The sequence below is a fragment of the Lactuca saligna genome, chromosome 6, assembly GCF_052625555.1.
Source record: "Lactuca saligna cultivar CGN05327 chromosome 6, ASM5262555v1, whole genome shotgun sequence".
NCBI classification, from domain to species: Eukaryota; Viridiplantae; Streptophyta; class Magnoliopsida; order Asterales; family Asteraceae; genus Lactuca; species Lactuca saligna.
In genome coordinates, this window is record NC_136422.1 from 160,404,081 (window position 1) to 160,420,639 (window position 16,559).

Consider the following 16,559-nt stretch of genomic DNA (forward strand, 5'->3'; position numbering starts at 1 on the left):
AGTGGGCCATGATGGGTTCACCATCCTTCATTTTGGTTGTGATCATGGAGGCAATGATCTCATACCTCTCCTGCCGAGCACTTTGATGGTATCTTTCCATCAGATCATGATACATTTCATAGGGGTAGTAGTCCTCATAGGACTTCTGCAGCTCAACAGTCATGGTTGCAATCATTAGACATGACACCTTAGTCGCATCCCTCTCGTGAGTAGTGTGTTTAACGATTTGTTCAGGAGTAGTAGTGGTGACATCAATCTCTTTGATCTCTTTATCTAGGACATATTATTTGTCCTCATAACGAATAGCCATCGTGATGTTTCAAATCCAGTCATTGAAGTTCGAGCCGTCGGAAATGACCCTCCCACATAGGTTCATGAGGGAGAAAGAGCCTGAAGGGTTTGCGTTGGAAGCATTGTTTGGGATAGACATCTGTACAAGAAGAAGAAAAAAGTTTAGTTTAGATGATAATCCTTAATATTACACCCAACATGAAATATTAAGGCTAGGACCCAACACAATATTCTACAATTGCGAAGAGGGATGCCGTAATCCAATTGTAAAATATTTGAAGGTAGGTAAATGACGATTTACCAATTTTCTCTATTAATAATGAAATGGATTATTAAGTTTTAATTGGATATAAAATTCCTAGGTCTTTTAGATTCATTAAACATTTTCAATGGCATGTTTAAATCTCGATTGTGCCCTTCAAGTTTGTGACTGGGATGCCGAGGATCACAAACAAGGAGTGAATAACCATGCAAGTTAGCTTGGTACACCTAATGTTACAAATCACCTAATCAATGTGTCGGTTAACCACACACACTCCATTGATCTATGATTACCACCAAGTTACCCTTTTCCACACTTTGTTAGTCCCAGATTAGTGTCCCAGTTAACCACACAAGCTCCACTAACGACTTAACAAGGTGCAAAGTGTACTTTCATGGATTAGCACCATTTCACATTTTTCCTAAAGTAACTAAGGTTGGGAATTTAATAAAAGTTTAGTTACTTTATATTGTTATCATTATACTTTTAATAAGAGAGAGTTAATGTCTTATCGTACTCGTTTGGCTAACGACCCTCCACCAGTCAACGAAGCGGTGGGTGAGAGTGGATATTTATTAAACTACCATTTTATAGGCAGTAACCTTATACCCCCTTATAGATCGGCTTCGTGAATGTGGCCTAGTAACGGTAAGACTAACTTTCTCTTATATATATATATATATATATATATATATATATATATATATATATATATATATATATATATATATATATATATATATATAACTTGTAATATTATAAAGTATAAGGTTTGAATTTTAACTTTTAAAACTCTAGGGTTTGGAATTAAAGTTTCATTTAATGAGACTTTGCAAATTCCAAAACTTAAGGGAAAGTTTTGAAACTTATCAAAACTTTTCACATTCATAACCTATGAGTTTAATTTGATTTTAATGAAAAGACCTTTCATTTTCCATAACTTGAGGACAAGTTATGGAGGTCATTAAAATGCATTTAGATCATTATTCTAACAACTAAAACTATCATATAATCTACGATCTAACAAAATTCATAATCAAAGATAATCTCTAGTCAACAATTTGAAAGCAATTTTGTTTATCATATAAAAACAACAATTATTTTAAAACTTTGAAAATTATCTTGTGGTTGGATGAGTACAAACACTACCATATCATAAAAAAACATTTCCAATGATCCAAGGTAGTTTGTGGTGGTGTTCCAAATCCAAACCAGGCCAAGAAACTTGAAATTATGCACACAGAGCCTTCAACTCGACGAGTACATGAATTGGACTCGGCGAGTTGCTCTGTTACTGAGTGGACTTGTTGAGTCTGTTCATGTACTCGGTGAGTTCACCAGTTAGAGGCAAAATTTTTGACTTTTTTAGCTTTGAAAAACTAGTAAGCATCAAATATAATAGAAAACAATCATAGGCTTAGATACCACTATTGGGTTTTGAGCACTATAACACTCCTATAGTGCACATGCAACACTAAATGCTTTGGATCTATGTTTTCTCTATTATACATGCATATTTTCAATTTTTCCAAAGCATTATCCTAACTACCATACAAAATTCCAATTGAATAAAACATCTAGATAGATGACATACCTTTTGAAGGACTTGTAGTTCTTGACCCTTGAAAGCTTGAGCACCTCAAGTGTGATGCCTCTAATGGTTTACAAACACCAATATGCAAGAGGATGATTTAAGAGAATAATCTATTTATCTCAAGGAGAAGAGGCCGCCGATTTTGGTCTATGGAGGGTTCTATTTATAGTGTTGGACATGCTAAGTTTACACTTGGTAAACCCTAATAACCCATGACCTTCCACATTCTCATGCTCCATGGGTTTAACCTCCATGGACTATCTATGGATTAGTTTAGCCCATAATCATGGATCATTAGCCCACACTACAAGAATGATTGATTTACATAATCAATCTTCATATATTTAATTAGTCTCTTTTGATCACAAAAGTAATAAATTAATTCTGGACCAATACTAATTAAATAATTTTGTTTTAATATATTATACTTGTAATACATTACTAAACCATAAATAACCTTATTCTCAAAATCCATCCTATCAAATTGCACTAGTGAAGGAAAACCAAAAGGACCATGCTACAATCGGGTCAAGTACATACCAGTTATAGTTATGGTCTTAGACACCAAATCCAACACCAGTCATGTTGAAGGCTATGTGAGTGTTCCAGATAGTCTGTAGGCCGATGCGGTGTTCCAGTCAGGCTGAAGGTTCTGTATGCATGTTCTTTGTTATTATATTAATGTGGTGGTACTTTGGGGGAACTCACTAGGCTATGCTTACAGTTTTTAGTTTATGGTTTCAGGTACCTCAGAGGACTTTGGCAAGGCGAAGGCATGACCGTACACATCCTTCGTTTTACAACTAATTTATCTTGGGGGACTCTGATTTTAAATAATGTTTTAAAAAAAATGTTTTTGTGACGCCTTTATTAGTAAAAGGGGTTGTTTTGAAAAGTTTAGATTTGTTGGAATTTTTGGGATGTTACAATAAAGAACGACTTAGAGTGCCTAAAATGAAGAATTGCATCTAAACTGAGCTGAAAATCAATATCTGTGATCGCATTTTTTGTTTCTGCGATCGAATAATTTGGTAGAAGTTTTCCAGGGTCGAAAAAAAAGTCATTTGAAATATCATCGTACTTCATTTAAAGGCAAATTTGGAAAAAAATTTGAATTTCTGTGATCACATTTCTCAAATCTATGATCTCATTTTCTGATAACTTCTTCAGAAATGTTCCTGCTCGCATATAAATACGACCCTCATAATCAGATTCGAAGGTGAGACGGTTCTAGACGACGAAAAACACTTATGAAGGAGATTTCTGACACCTTTCAACAATTTTTGAAGATTTGAAGGGTGTGAATCATCTCATACACTTAGTTTAGAAGATTATTCGGTTAATGTTTCTTTTTATTAGTTTAGATTTGTTTTTAGCCATGTCTGGTTAAAACCCTAGTTTTCAGTTCTGCATTAGACTAGTACTTTTCATGCGGCCAGTTATCAGATATGAGTTTCATTATGTGCTTCTATCTAGTTGTTTCAGTTTTGAACTTAATGAATGTTTGATTTTTAATTTTTGTTAGTCTGATCACCTAGCTATGGTTTTATCATTCCATTTAATCAGTTAATAGAATATGTAATTGTTCTTGTCAACTACTAATAAGTAAAAAGCATCAGATTGGTTTCGTTTTTGGGATTTAACTCTGATATAAACTGAAGTATCATATCTTTACGCTTCCGAGCTTGTGAGAAGCATTGGGTATTGATGGGAATTTTACACAGATCTTAATGCAATTTTTTTTTATTTTAATTAAGAGCTTGTTTAATTAGACAGTAAAAAGTTAGGGTTAACTGAAGAGATTGTTTTGGTTAATTTAACTAGGTAAACGAGATTATACTAGAGCTTGTTAGTTTCTCTCAGTACCAGCTTAGATCGAACGCATTTTGAATAACCAGACTTGAGTTGATTGCATGAATAGGAACGTCACAACAGAGTTGAAATCATTTTTATTACTGAGTTTTATTTAATTATTTTCACTGCAATTTTTAGTTTTTAGTTTAATTCAAAAACCCCTTTTATAATTTCTGATTTATTTAGAATGTGCCTGATGCAAAAAGGCATTGACTGTTAGGTTGTATCCCTGAGGATTCGACTGTGCTTCCCTATGCTATCTTTTAGTGCAACTAACATTGAAATTTTATTTGCTTAATACGCCCACGACAGCGTGTTAACAGTGGTGTCACCTAAGAAGTCCAAGACATATGATGTGTGTTTTGGGGCTAGTTGGATCGAAGCTGATGTGGCAAGTGCTGTAGGTAGCATAATGGGGTTTGTCACGTGATGAGATTTAGGTGCTTCAATTGCGGTCAGATAGGACACATAATCAGGGATTACACTCAGGGGCATTGATATGTTTCCATTGCAATCAGAACGGCCATAAGAAGTTTGATTATCCGAGTTTAGCTAGTGAAATGGTGAAGGAACGCGCACCATCCACCCTGAGGATTATTGGTGGCCTCCAGGGCAAGGGGGAGGCCCCTGTGGTGAGGATTCGAGCTTTTCAGTTGACTGCAGAGGAGGCTAGAGTAGTGTCAGATGTCATTACCAATATGTGTCTTCTACTTTATTTATTATGCTTTCCTTATTTTATGCTTATTGTTGTTATGTTTATAATTAGGAATGTTCTTAGTCAATGGAATGCCTGCTTTTGTACTTTTTGATTCGGGGGCTAGTCGATCATTTGTATCTCTTGCATTCAACAATAATTTCGATGTTGTTTTGGGAGCGTTGGATCATTATTTGGTTGTTGAGATTGTCGATGACTGTACCGTGAGTGCATCAAAGGTTTATCGTGATTGCATTATGTAGATGTTCCGGGTGATGTATTTGATTAATCTTGTTCATATTCCTCTAAGAGAGATGAAGGTTATTATGGGTATGGATTGGTTAAGCTAGTTTGGAGTCATGATCGACTGTGAGCATCAGTTGGTGCGAGTTTAAACCCCAAGTGGGGGAGAACTAATTATTCATGGTGAGGGCGGTCAGAGCAGCCCAACCATTTGTTCAACGACAAGGTCTAGGAGATGTTTGCAGCATGGGTGTTCCAAGTTTCTAGCTTATGTGGTGGATACAAGGATATATCAAAAGAAGACTATTGTAGATGTTTCATTCATGCGGTATTTTCATGACGTGTTTCCTGAGGATTTGCCAAGAGTGTCTCCTAAGAGGCAGATTGAGTTCAAGATCGATTTAGTTCTAGGTGCAGCTCTGATAGCCAAGGACCTTATCATCTTGCACCACCTAAGATCCAAGATTTGCCCATGCAACTTCAGGAGTTGTTTTCTTTGCGACTCTTGCATGTATGTTATATGTTTATTGGGAGAGGACCATTTATATATAGTTAGGCAAGACCCATTTATATGTTTGTAGGGAGAGACATGTTTATATATTTGTTGGGTGAGGCTCGTTATGGTATGTGTTATTTTGGGGAACTCACTAAGATTTGTGCTTACAGTTTAAATTTAAATGTTTCATGTACTTCTGGTAGCAAAGGGAAAAGCCTAACCTGATTGTATCACATCCACCGAAGATTTTGCACTATCTATTTTATGATTTCACTCTGATTTTTATTGGAACTACAAACTCCTGTTTTGATTATCTTTTGTTAGGATGATGTTTGAACTATTTTATTATGATTTAAATATGAAAATTTTACTCTATATTTTGGAACGTTACACATTCATTAAATGTTCAAATACCTAGCAATATTGATATTGTTCTCAAGCAAGGTTGGCATCACATCAGTAATATGAGTATGTTAGAAATTTATCATTGGAAAATCGAGAGTGTTGGCCATATCCAAAACTCTCTCTAGTGCTTAATATAGTTTTTTACCTCCTAAACGAGTTGATGATTTCAATTGTGGTGGTAGATAACATGAAATCTATGACATCCGGGTTTGCGGGTATGCTATTTTAAATATTTATTTTTGGGATTTTTGGAAGGACTCGACGAGTTGGTGCCTCAACTCGTCGAGTAGGGTCGGGATCCTTTGAAGCGTTTAGAGATCGGACTCGGCGAGTCGGTGCTGATGAAGAAAACCCTAATTCCCTGGGTTTAGAGCCTATTTAAAGGCCCTTATAGCCTTCATTTGCGGCCACTACACCCCTCAGAAATCCTAGAGAGTAGAGAGAGAGTTTGTAGAGGAAGAGAAGGGCTAATTTATCATTCTTTAGTGTGTTTTTGCAAAGGGAAGGAAGGATTTCGGGCTAGATTGACTTGTGGGACTCAAATCTACCATCATTTCGTTCAGAGCTGTTGTGGTAGGTATGGATTCATGTCTATCTTCATTTGAGTAATAGATTTCATGAATCTAGGGTTTCTTCCCTTCATTTTTGGTAGAGATCTAGTTTTTGTGATGTCCCCTTGTGACAATATTATCAGATCTAGACCTTGAGAGGTCCAGAGAGTCCCTATCCTTCAGCTTTATGCAATCCTTTATGAGTCTTGTAGCCTAGGTTATCATATTAAGGGTTATTTTGGCATATAGAGATGATAGTGTGATGCATGGACCTAAAGTTTGAACCTTTACGTGACTTTTGGGTTCTAGGAGGCCAGATCTATAGGATGGTGAAGCAGATCTGACCTCAGAGGGTCAATTGAGCATGAGCATGGGGGAAACTCGCCGAGTCCATTGGTAGACTCGACGAGTCGGACCGGGTTGCCCGAGATTCATGGCCATTGGTGACCCGACGAGTTAGGTGAGTGACTCAGTGAGTCGAGTGAGATCTTGGGATGGACTCTGAGTACACGTATGGACTCGCCGAGTAGTCGCATGAACTCGACGATTCTGGTCAGTATGGACTATTGACTTCAGTTGACTTTTCGGGTTTAGTTAACCAGTGGACCTTTGGACCAGTAGAGGGGTAGAATGGTATTTTACCCTTCTAGAAATTATAGTAAGAGACTTATTTAGCCTTTGAGAGCCGTTATTCATTTAGAGTAATTTATTTATGTGATTAGGCGGAGGCTAGGTCAGTATTCCGAGTTTGAGATTGTTTGAGATTTCCCAAGGTGAGTCTTCTCACTATACTTTACCTAGAGTGGTAATTAGAGTTATGTCACAGAGTATCTTGTATGCTTTTGTATGATGTGATTTCTATGTAATTTGTGCTATGTATGATTCAGAGTTCACAGAATTAGGACCAAAAGGTCCACGGAGTTAGGACCAGAGGGTCCACAGAGTTATGGGACTGGAGGGTCCCACTGAGACACATTGACCAGAGGGTCATACAGAGTTATAGCCTCGAGTGGCTAATATGTGTTGCATGTGGTATTTTGGGGAACTCACTAAGCATTTATGGTTACCGTGTTATGTGTTATGTGTTTCAGGTACTAGCGAGGATCGCAGGAAGGCGCGGGCATCATTCGTACACACTGGCAAAAGATTATTATTATTATGTTTTGAGATTCTTGGATATGTTTATTTGTGATGATAATTGATAACATGTGATTTGGAAATATTATATGATTTTTATTGTGTTGAAAAATGAAAAATTGTTTTGGAAATTTTCATCGTTACAAAATTCCTTATTGTGTAACACCCAGATCGCAGGTAAACTCTTTAAGTTTTAAATATTTATTTACTCTACATAAAAGGCCATTACGCTGCGCATAATGGAGGGTTATGCGGGGCATAGATCATTTAACCTGGTCGCGAATTCCTCTTGAGTACGTTGGGCATACTCGTGGTAGAGGCAAACCCTAATTTTTGGGTCTTGGCATTTAGGGGAGTATGTTGGGCTTACCCTCTAGGTACGCATGGTGTAACATGTTTAGCCCCATTTTCCCTTTTCTGTTAAGCTTAGTACGTTGGGCATAATGCGGTAGTACGCTTAGCATACTCACCAGAAGGCTTTTTGGGCCTTGGGCTATATTGGGTTTTGGACCATAGTTATTTGGGCCAAGTGTGAGAATGGTAGAATGGTCTTCCACCCTTAGTATGATAGATTATGTTTTGGACCTTTAACTATGGGTTATTACCCTAATTGATAATTAGGGTTGGTTTGGATGTGATCAGTGTGAGGAGCTACTGTAGCAACAACTCATGTGTATGTGGCTTTCTTATCATCGGATTGAGGTGAGTCTCTTCATTGTACTTGTGGGTCGAAGGCACCAATGTTGGCCCACTGGATTATGTTTGTAGGATGCTAGTTTTATGTGTGATACTTGAATGTTATGTATCATCGGATTGAGGCGAGATCCCTTGGCATGAATCATTAACTCGTTTTCATGAAGATCATACCAACGTTGGAGATTTTCAAACTTAATAATGGTTAAGGATTTCCCTGATGAAAAGCCACAGGATAATCTAAGATAGAAGAAATGGTTTAGAGAAAATCATAAAGAAAAACAGAGAGTAAGGAAAAAAGCAAAAAAGATGAAATGAAATAAGAGATGTCACATAGAAAAAGGAAAAAAAACTCAACAAGCACGAAAAAAGTAATCATTTACCGTGCTGACAGAGCAATTAATGTGCATAAGTAATTGACATGCCACCGCCTAGAAAACTAGAAAGTTGCATGGAAAAGCCACTCAGAGTCTCGGGCGTTGATGTCATCAACATCATTAGACCTAAGACTAAGGGGACTTGACGACGCCTCCTCTGCAACGTTATTAGGAATCATTTCCGAGAAGAACAATTCATAACATTGCATTTATGAAGTGATGAAGACACCTATTCAAGGGCGGTGCTAGACACTAGTACTAAGTAGAACAACTGATCTACCTAGCATAGAGTAGTTATCATGCATGCCATAAGCACACAAACGATTTGTCTTGATATACGCCTTGCTCTGCGTAAACCACCTTTTTACTCTAACAAAATGTACTAGAAGAAGGACTATCAACCATCAAATAAGGATAATATCCCCTTACACCCTACGTCAGTGGAAGATAAGACAAACAACATGATCGACCTACAAAGGCTAGATCGTGCACAAAACATAAGTACGGTATCTCACCTACATACACACCCAAAACCCTAATATCTCATCATAAGTTAACTTGATCGTCAGAGTGTACTCCCCAGACCTCCACCCGGAGTGTGAATGATGGTGTTCCACTTTATGATGATCTCAGTTTTGTCCAGCTGAAGTCTTATTTACCCTTACCATCCTCAACCTGAAATGCTAGTTCACATCATGTATTTTTAGCTTTATTTTGACGAAAAGTTACAAAACTAAATGTTGGTTTGCATACACAATAGGAAGAAAAAGAATAAGGAGGTGTTTGAGTTTGAGGAGATAACACATATAAAGGTAAATGATTTAGGTTATTATAGTTTTTTCATATAAAAAATTACTAAACTATATATATTGGTATGGAGGATGAGATGAATAATACTAAGGAGGTGCCCAAGTTCTTAGATATGACACATACGAAGGAGGTGAAGGATTTAGGTTTGTATAATTTCCTTCAATAAAATTATAGTAAAGTTTAAATGTTCATATGCACATATGACTCAGATATAGGATTTATATCTTTATATAATCACTCGGCGACTAGTGTGTTAATTGCAATTGCACATATGACTCAGATAGATTATTTATATCTTTATAACCACTCGGTGACAATTGTGTTAATTAGAATTGGGAGCAAATTAAGCTCGAACCCCAGGTTGGGTGGATGTTACACTGGTGCGGGATTCAATACTCGCAATTCGGGAATATAAGAGAGTTCGTTGATTATGCTTCCTCGTGGCGGAATTGTCCCAAGAAAAGTAATACGCTATGTATGATCTTATACCCTACCATCCGGAATATTTGACTTGAAAGGAATGATAAAATTTTCAAAAAGATTGGAGTCAACCCAACCAAAACTACGGATTCCATCATAACTCAATCTTTCAAATGGAATAATTACATGGGTAATGGATTAGAAAGCTCGGCGGAATGGAGTTTGCTCTCCTGTTTTTATCTTATGGCTCTATTTAAATTTTAAAGTGAGTATTGTTTTTTTTTTTTTTTGTTCTGTTTGTTCACCCGTACATAACTGCTTTTTATTGTTCGGGTCTTTACTTGTAAAACTATTCCCTAAAAAAGGAAGTTGGATGTTGAGCGGATAACTATATCTTCATTTATTTAATTACATCATTTAAGATTTCAAAATGGATATTTATATCATTGTATATGTGTTCATACATATTAACACCTCAAACGAGTATTGGAGGTGCTTGCACATCTTTTATTTTATCAAATTCTAGACATCGTTTGAAAACAAAGATATATAAAAGAAATAATATAGTAAACTTCATATCTTATAGATCGAAAACCTTAAACCCCGCTATTAATTTCCTAACTTTTTAGTTTTTTGCAACTCATAAAATATTAAAAAAGTGAAGACATTTTTTTTACTATTTACTTTTTCGTGGAATAGTTTTTTCCAAACTCATAACCAAATTTCATAGGTAGCTATTTGTCGAAAAATAATAGTCGTGGGTTAATACCACGTTGAAAAGCGAGTTTTGTGCATGATTATCCCATAAATATCATATTACGTTTAACGATAGAATTTACGACGACGTTGGAGTTTTGTAGCAAATAATCTTTTTGTGAAAATACAGTAATTTTGATTTCTACAAAATTGTTGTTGGGATCTATTTTATTAGTATTTATTTTCATTATTGTTTTGACCACTTTATCTATAGGTAAATTTAATGATTTAAGTTAGTAACTCAACTAAATACGTAAAAAGCTTAATGGAAACATGACGATATAGTCTATACACGTTACTTTTTTGAATTAATATCACCTCCTCCCACTTACGCAATTCTATGTATAAATTTACATGACTTCCACTAGAAAAGCTGTATGCATGGTCATCTACAATGCCTTCATGTATCAAAATCTTGTTGTTCTTCTTCATATCATCAGCAAGATTCACTAATTCAGAAGCATGGGGTCGACATCATGTGTTTTTCGTAAGTGTGTTTAGAAGAAAGTTTGCATTTTTTGTCCCTTTAATATCAGAACCTTTTATATACATGTCCATTCATAATTAAGTATAAATTGCATAGATTAAACATAAATATTTGATTGTGTAGGTGAAGGAGGCATCGTATACACGACTTTGTGAAACGAAAACCATTTTAACAGTAAATGAACGATTTCCAGGACCAACGTTGTATGTTCACGAAGGAGATACAATTTATGTCAAGGTCCATAACAATGGAAGATACAACATCACCATTCATTGGTATGAATTGCAACTCTTTTCTTGTTCATTACAAGTTACAACATCATCATATATAGTACTTAACTTGGTCACAAGATTCTTTAAATTCATACAGTATTTATGTAAAGATATTTGACTAATAGTTAAATATTATCGTTTAACTATCAGATCAAAACTCATATTTATTCTTATTTGTTTGTTTTTATGTTAATAAGAAAAAAAAAAAGTATAACAAATCGATTCTGGCTCATGATATTGGCAAAATACATACTTTTAATTAAATTTAGAGCAACAGTCATGAAATTAAGCCCGCTTTCGGCACACAATAAAATGATTTTATTTTAATTTCAAGTAAAAACTTGTATTATTTAGTTATAAAAAAATATAATCCCAGTCTTAGATATGAATACTTTCCACCTCAAAAGAGTATAAAGTAAGTAAATTTATTACTTATATTTTACGTAGTGATTCTATTTAGTAAAAAAGCAATTCACAAAACACTTTTTAAAATTTAAATATTCATGGCTACAAATAAATTTGCAGAAGCAGACCAAAAAACCTGTTAACACAAACCCACGAGATACGAACTCATACGCACAATGCACACAAGTTTAGCACGACAATAACACGAGAATGTTATAAAAACAACATACAGTTTACGAGAATGATCAACTCAATAACTTCATATATAGGAGTATAACTCAACACTATATTATATATCCTTAATTAATCTTAACAATTTTTTTACAAGTATATGAATGAGTTCAAAACCTCAGGCATGGTGTAAAGCAACCACGGAATCCATGGAGTGATGGTCCTGAATATATCACACAGTGTTCGATTCAACCAGGTGATTCGTTTAACTACAAGATCATATTTTCATCGGAGATTGGGACACTATGGTGGCATGCTCATAGTGACTGGTCTAGAGCAACCGTCCATGGTGCTATCATCGTGTACCCCAAACATGGCATCACCTATCCCTTCCCCGAACCTTATCAGGAAGTGCCCATAATTTTTGGTACGTATAATATATATACTTTGTTTAGCATGTATATTTTTATATCTTTAACGAATTTATCATCGAAAACATTGAAAAAACACTCTTTCATTCAGATTTGAACATAACTTTTGTCCAGCCCAGCTACTTAGCCCAGGAACTAGATTTAGCCCATGATTAGAATATCACACATAAACGAGGTAGTAACTATTTCTCATATATAATACACCATTGATCCATATACGTTAAAGGAATATCACACATAAACAAGTTCACACCATAAGAAATAAAAGAAAACAAGTAACTATTTCTCATAATAAACTGATTGATCCGTTTAAGTTAACATTGTTGAATAAAGAAATATTTCAATAAAAAAATGTTCATTCTTTCAGGCGAGTGGTGGAAAGAAGATATTATGGAAGTGCTCGAGGAATTTGTCGCATCTGGTGGTGCCCCGAGAGACTCTGATGCGTATACCATCAACGGTCAACCCGGTGATCTTTATCCATGTTCGAAACAAGGTTAGATTCGTAATTTTACACGCTTGAAAGCTCGAAGTTTTGTAAAGAAAATATTTTCAAGGTTGACACGTTTTTTTTTACAGATACATTCAAGTTAAATGTGAAATACGGGAAAAGATATCTTTTACGTATGGTGAATGCTGCAATGAACGAAATCTTCTTTTTCGCCATTGCTAATCATTCACTAACAATTGTGGGAGCCGATGGTGGTTACACCAAGCCAGTGACAAAAGAATATGCAGTAATCGCTCCCGGCCAAACACTTGATTGCCTGTTAGAAGCAACCCAGGCGGCCGGTGGCAGTTACTACATGGCTGCCAGAGCATATTCAACCGCGTTTGGCATTCCATTTGATAACACCACCACCACCGCAATCCTTGAATATGATAATGGATCTAATTTACCAACAACAATTCCCTTCCCTTCTCTACCTTTTTACAACGACTCCAGTGCTGCTTTTGACTTTCTTATCAGTCTCAAGAGCCCGGGCCCACTCTTATTCCCGTTAAACAAGTACGATATGCAAATATATTCCACCGTTTCTGTAAACGCATTCCCATGTCAGAACAATTCATGCGCAGGCCCAAATGATACACGACTAGCAGCTAGTATGAACAACATAAGTTTTGTATCTCAGTTTATTGATATACTTGAAGCATACTATTATAACATCAACGGTGTGTTTGGGACACGGTTTCCTAGTGTTCCTCCATTGTTTTTCAACTTTACAAGTACTAACTTACCATCGATTTTACTAACACCTAAGAGGGCTACGGAAGTGAGGGTGATCGAGTATAATTCAATCATAGAAGTGGTTTTTCAAGGAACAAATTTGGTAGCGGGTATCGATCATCCTATGCATTTGCATGGATTCGATTTTTACATCCTAGGATGGGGATTTGGTAACTTTGACAAAAATAATGACCCGTTGAAGTATAACCTCGTTGACCCGCCTCATCGAAACACAGTCATTGTTCCAATAAATGGATGGGTTGCGATTAGGTTCAAAGCTCATAACCCTGGTAAGATGCAAATTACATTACATAGTTTGTTTGTTTTTTTAATATATAATCTTGAATTGTTTTTATATTAATAATAAATTTGGAACAGGTGTATGGTTTATGCATTGTCATCTTGAACGTCACCTTACATGGGGGATGGAAACAGTATTCATCGTTAAGAATGGCAAAGAGGCTCAAGAACGCATCCTACCACCACCCCAACACATGCCACGATGCTAATTTCGTGTACATTGCATCGTTTATTCTTATTTTATGGATTTATGGATTAAAAGAGATACATTATAATCTTATAACTAAAAACTTATTAACCGGTGTGATTCTTATTCTATATGTAATTTGATGTTAGAACTTAAAAAGTACACAACGTATAGAAAAATGCCTTAATGGATTAAGACACTATCCCTTTGCCTATTTGCTTTTTTTTTCTCACTCCTCTCGCATTAAAAATAATGAATATTATTAAAACCAACAAATACCAATCATATTAGTCTTCGGTCTAAAAAGGTCTAGAAAATAAAAACAATAAGACCACTAAAAGTTTATATCAAAGGCACCAAAAATGTGTATAACTTCCAGAAAAATCTCAAAGGTTATAAAGCATGTTACAAATATTGTAAAATATTGAATAAAAGAATCCCACAAGAAAATTTTAAAAAAGGTACAAAAAAATCATCACTTAAGTTTCAAATTTTGAAAATAGAAAAAAACACACGTGTTGTTAGCCACCCTTACGTATAAAAATGCCAAGGATGACATCAGCAACAAGCAAACAGACAATATGATTAACACGCACAGCCACCTCGTTGCTCTGTTTCTGGAACAGCCTCCGGGACACCCTGGAAATATCTGTATAATATAACCCAAAAAAAAAAAAAAAATTCAGAAAATACAAGAAATATCAAATTACTTTCCTTGTATATTTAAAAAATTCGAAAGTAATAATAATAATTATTGTTTTTAATGTGCACTTACATATCCTGTTCATGTTCATTTGCCATTGCAGTTCTTGCAATAGACAAGAATGCAGCATCAACATTAAAGTCTTCTTTTGCAGATGTCTCAAAGTAAGGAATATTCCCTTTTGAAGCACACCATTCCCTTGCTTTTTTCTCAGAAACCTAAAAATTAAAATTACTTTTAGTAAATTAGTAATTAAATTTTAAATTATTAATATAATGAAGCCTTACCACTCGGCTATTTCCACCATCTATATCGACCTTATTACCAAGCAATATGAAAGGAAAAGTACTTGGCTCTGGTGGATTTGCCTAAAACCAAAATAAAAATAATTAAAATATGAATTCATTAAACTGCAATTACAAATTAACAAATTAACATACCTGTTTGAGAAATTCCTCATGCCAATTATCAAGTGTATCAAAAGATCGCATCACATTCACATCATACACAAGAACACAACAATCTGCTCCTCGATAAAATGCAACACCAAGACTCTGAAACCTCTCTTGTCCAGCTGTGTCCCATATCTTGTAAATGAATTTTATCATGAGTGAAGAAGATATGAATTAGGTATAAAGTAACACAATTAAGAAGTAAGAATTTAACTCACCTGTAAAGTGACAAGTCTGTCATCTATTTGCAATTCTTTGGTGACGAAATCAGCTCCGATTGTAGCTTTATATTGCTGACTGAATTTCTTATGTACATATCTTAAAATAGTTAAGAGAATCACAATAACCAATTGATTCAGCATATTGAGTGGATAAACTGTTTAGCTGTTAATCAGGTATCTTAAACATCAATGATATAGAAGAGTTAGAAAGATAAAATGAACAAATGAGATGTAGAAATGTAAATTTGCCCCAAAAAACAGGATCGTTGTAACTTTGTTCTAACTTTCATGGGGATGAGGCTTTAAACACTACATTCTAAAATCTAAAAGTACTTTTCTACTAAAGCAAGATATTCCGTTCAACGGATAAAGCGAGAAATACAAATAAAACGGGAAAAGCATCAATATTCTTCTTCTCTCCACCTTTTTTAGGGGTGGTGTTTGAAGCATTCAACGCCATTGTGAGGCTAAGAAAGAAGAAAAATAGAGGAAGGAAGGGAGAAGAACGGAGCGTCGCTCTCCGTCGTCGTTACGACGGCGTTGTGGAGGTGCCGTATCGGACCTCCACGGCGTTTTTGGTCCCATACCGACGAGTCTAAAGAAAAACATAAAAGTTAGAAGGATACTGATTCATCAATGACGTCTTACCAACCCTGAAAAGAAATCACGTGAAATTTCAAAAGTAAAAAATCATGAGAACGAAATCGAGTTTCAAATCAAACCCTAAATCAAAAATCTACATACATACCCACTGTCGCCAAGGACGATGACCTTGAGCAAAGTTCTTCTACGCATAGCCATAATCGAACAAGATTTCAAATCTGCAGAGAGAGATTGAGATCAACAAGTGGTGGTGAAAAGGGACGCCAATTTCGATCTGTGTTTCTGTAAGATTTTATGAAAATGATGATATAATTGAGGTTGAACAGCAAAGAAGGTACAACACATAATGCATATTGTATATATGGTTATAGCGTGACTTGTCTTATATGCGATGAATCTTGTTCTGGAAAAAGGTATTTTCACATACGTGGGCGGCCCAGGAAGACACCGGTGCGTCCTAATTTTTTCTATTTTATATATATACTAGCCGTCTACCCGCGCAAAGCGGCGGGGCAC

General features: G+C 35.5%; 2 protein-coding genes across 2 annotated transcripts; one reads left to right on the top strand and one right to left on the bottom strand.

Moving 5' to 3' along the window:
* Window positions 1–12,712: 12,712 nt before the first annotated feature.
* On the top strand, window positions 12,713–14,086 carry LOC145000577 (laccase-15-like). The gene is made up of 3 exons (XM_078959826.1): window positions 12,713–12,845; window positions 12,929–13,867; window positions 13,956–14,086. The coding sequence occupies exons 1-3, from the start codon at window positions 12,740–12,742 to the stop codon at window positions 14,084–14,086; spliced, it is 1,176 nt and encodes a 391-aa protein (XP_078815952.1). The 5' UTR covers window positions 12,713–12,739.
* Window positions 14,087–14,455: 369 nt separating this feature from the next.
* On the bottom strand, window positions 14,456–16,345 carry RABG3A (RAB GTPase homolog G3A). The gene is made up of 7 exons (XM_078960591.1): window positions 16,189–16,345; window positions 16,067–16,093; window positions 15,438–15,537; window positions 15,208–15,354; window positions 15,055–15,135; window positions 14,840–14,985; window positions 14,456–14,713 (listed from the first exon to the last, which is right to left on the bottom strand). The coding sequence occupies exons 1-7, from the start codon at window positions 16,239–16,241 to the stop codon at window positions 14,650–14,652; spliced, it is 618 nt and encodes a 205-aa protein (XP_078816717.1). The 5' UTR covers window positions 16,242–16,345; the 3' UTR covers window positions 14,456–14,649.
* Window positions 16,346–16,559: the final 214 nt, after the last annotated feature.

Excerpts from the sequence above, each read along its gene's own strand:
- LOC145000577 (XM_078959826.1), top strand. The coding sequence starts at position 12,740 with ATGGAAGTGCTCGAGGAATTTGTCGCATCTGGTGGTGCCCCGAGAGAC. Across the intron at positions 12,846-12,928 it reads TTATCCATGTTCGAAACAAG|ATACATTCAAGTTAAATGTG; the intron begins GTTAGATTCGTA and ends TTTTTTTTACAG. Across the intron at positions 13,868-13,955 it reads GTTCAAAGCTCATAACCCTG|GTGTATGGTTTATGCATTGT; the intron begins GTAAGATGCAAA and ends AATTTGGAACAG.
- RABG3A (XM_078960591.1), bottom strand. The coding sequence starts at position 16,241 with ATGGCTATGCGTAGAAGAACTTTGCTCAAGGTCATCGTCCTTGGCGAC. Across the intron at positions 16,094-16,188 it reads ATCGTCCTTGGCGACAGTGG|GGTTGGTAAGACGTCATTGA; the intron begins GTATGTATGTAG and ends ATTTCTTTTCAG. Across the intron at positions 14,714-14,839 it reads AATGAACATGAACAGGATAT|ATATTTCCAGGGTGTCCCGG; the intron begins GTAAGTGCACAT and ends TATATTATACAG.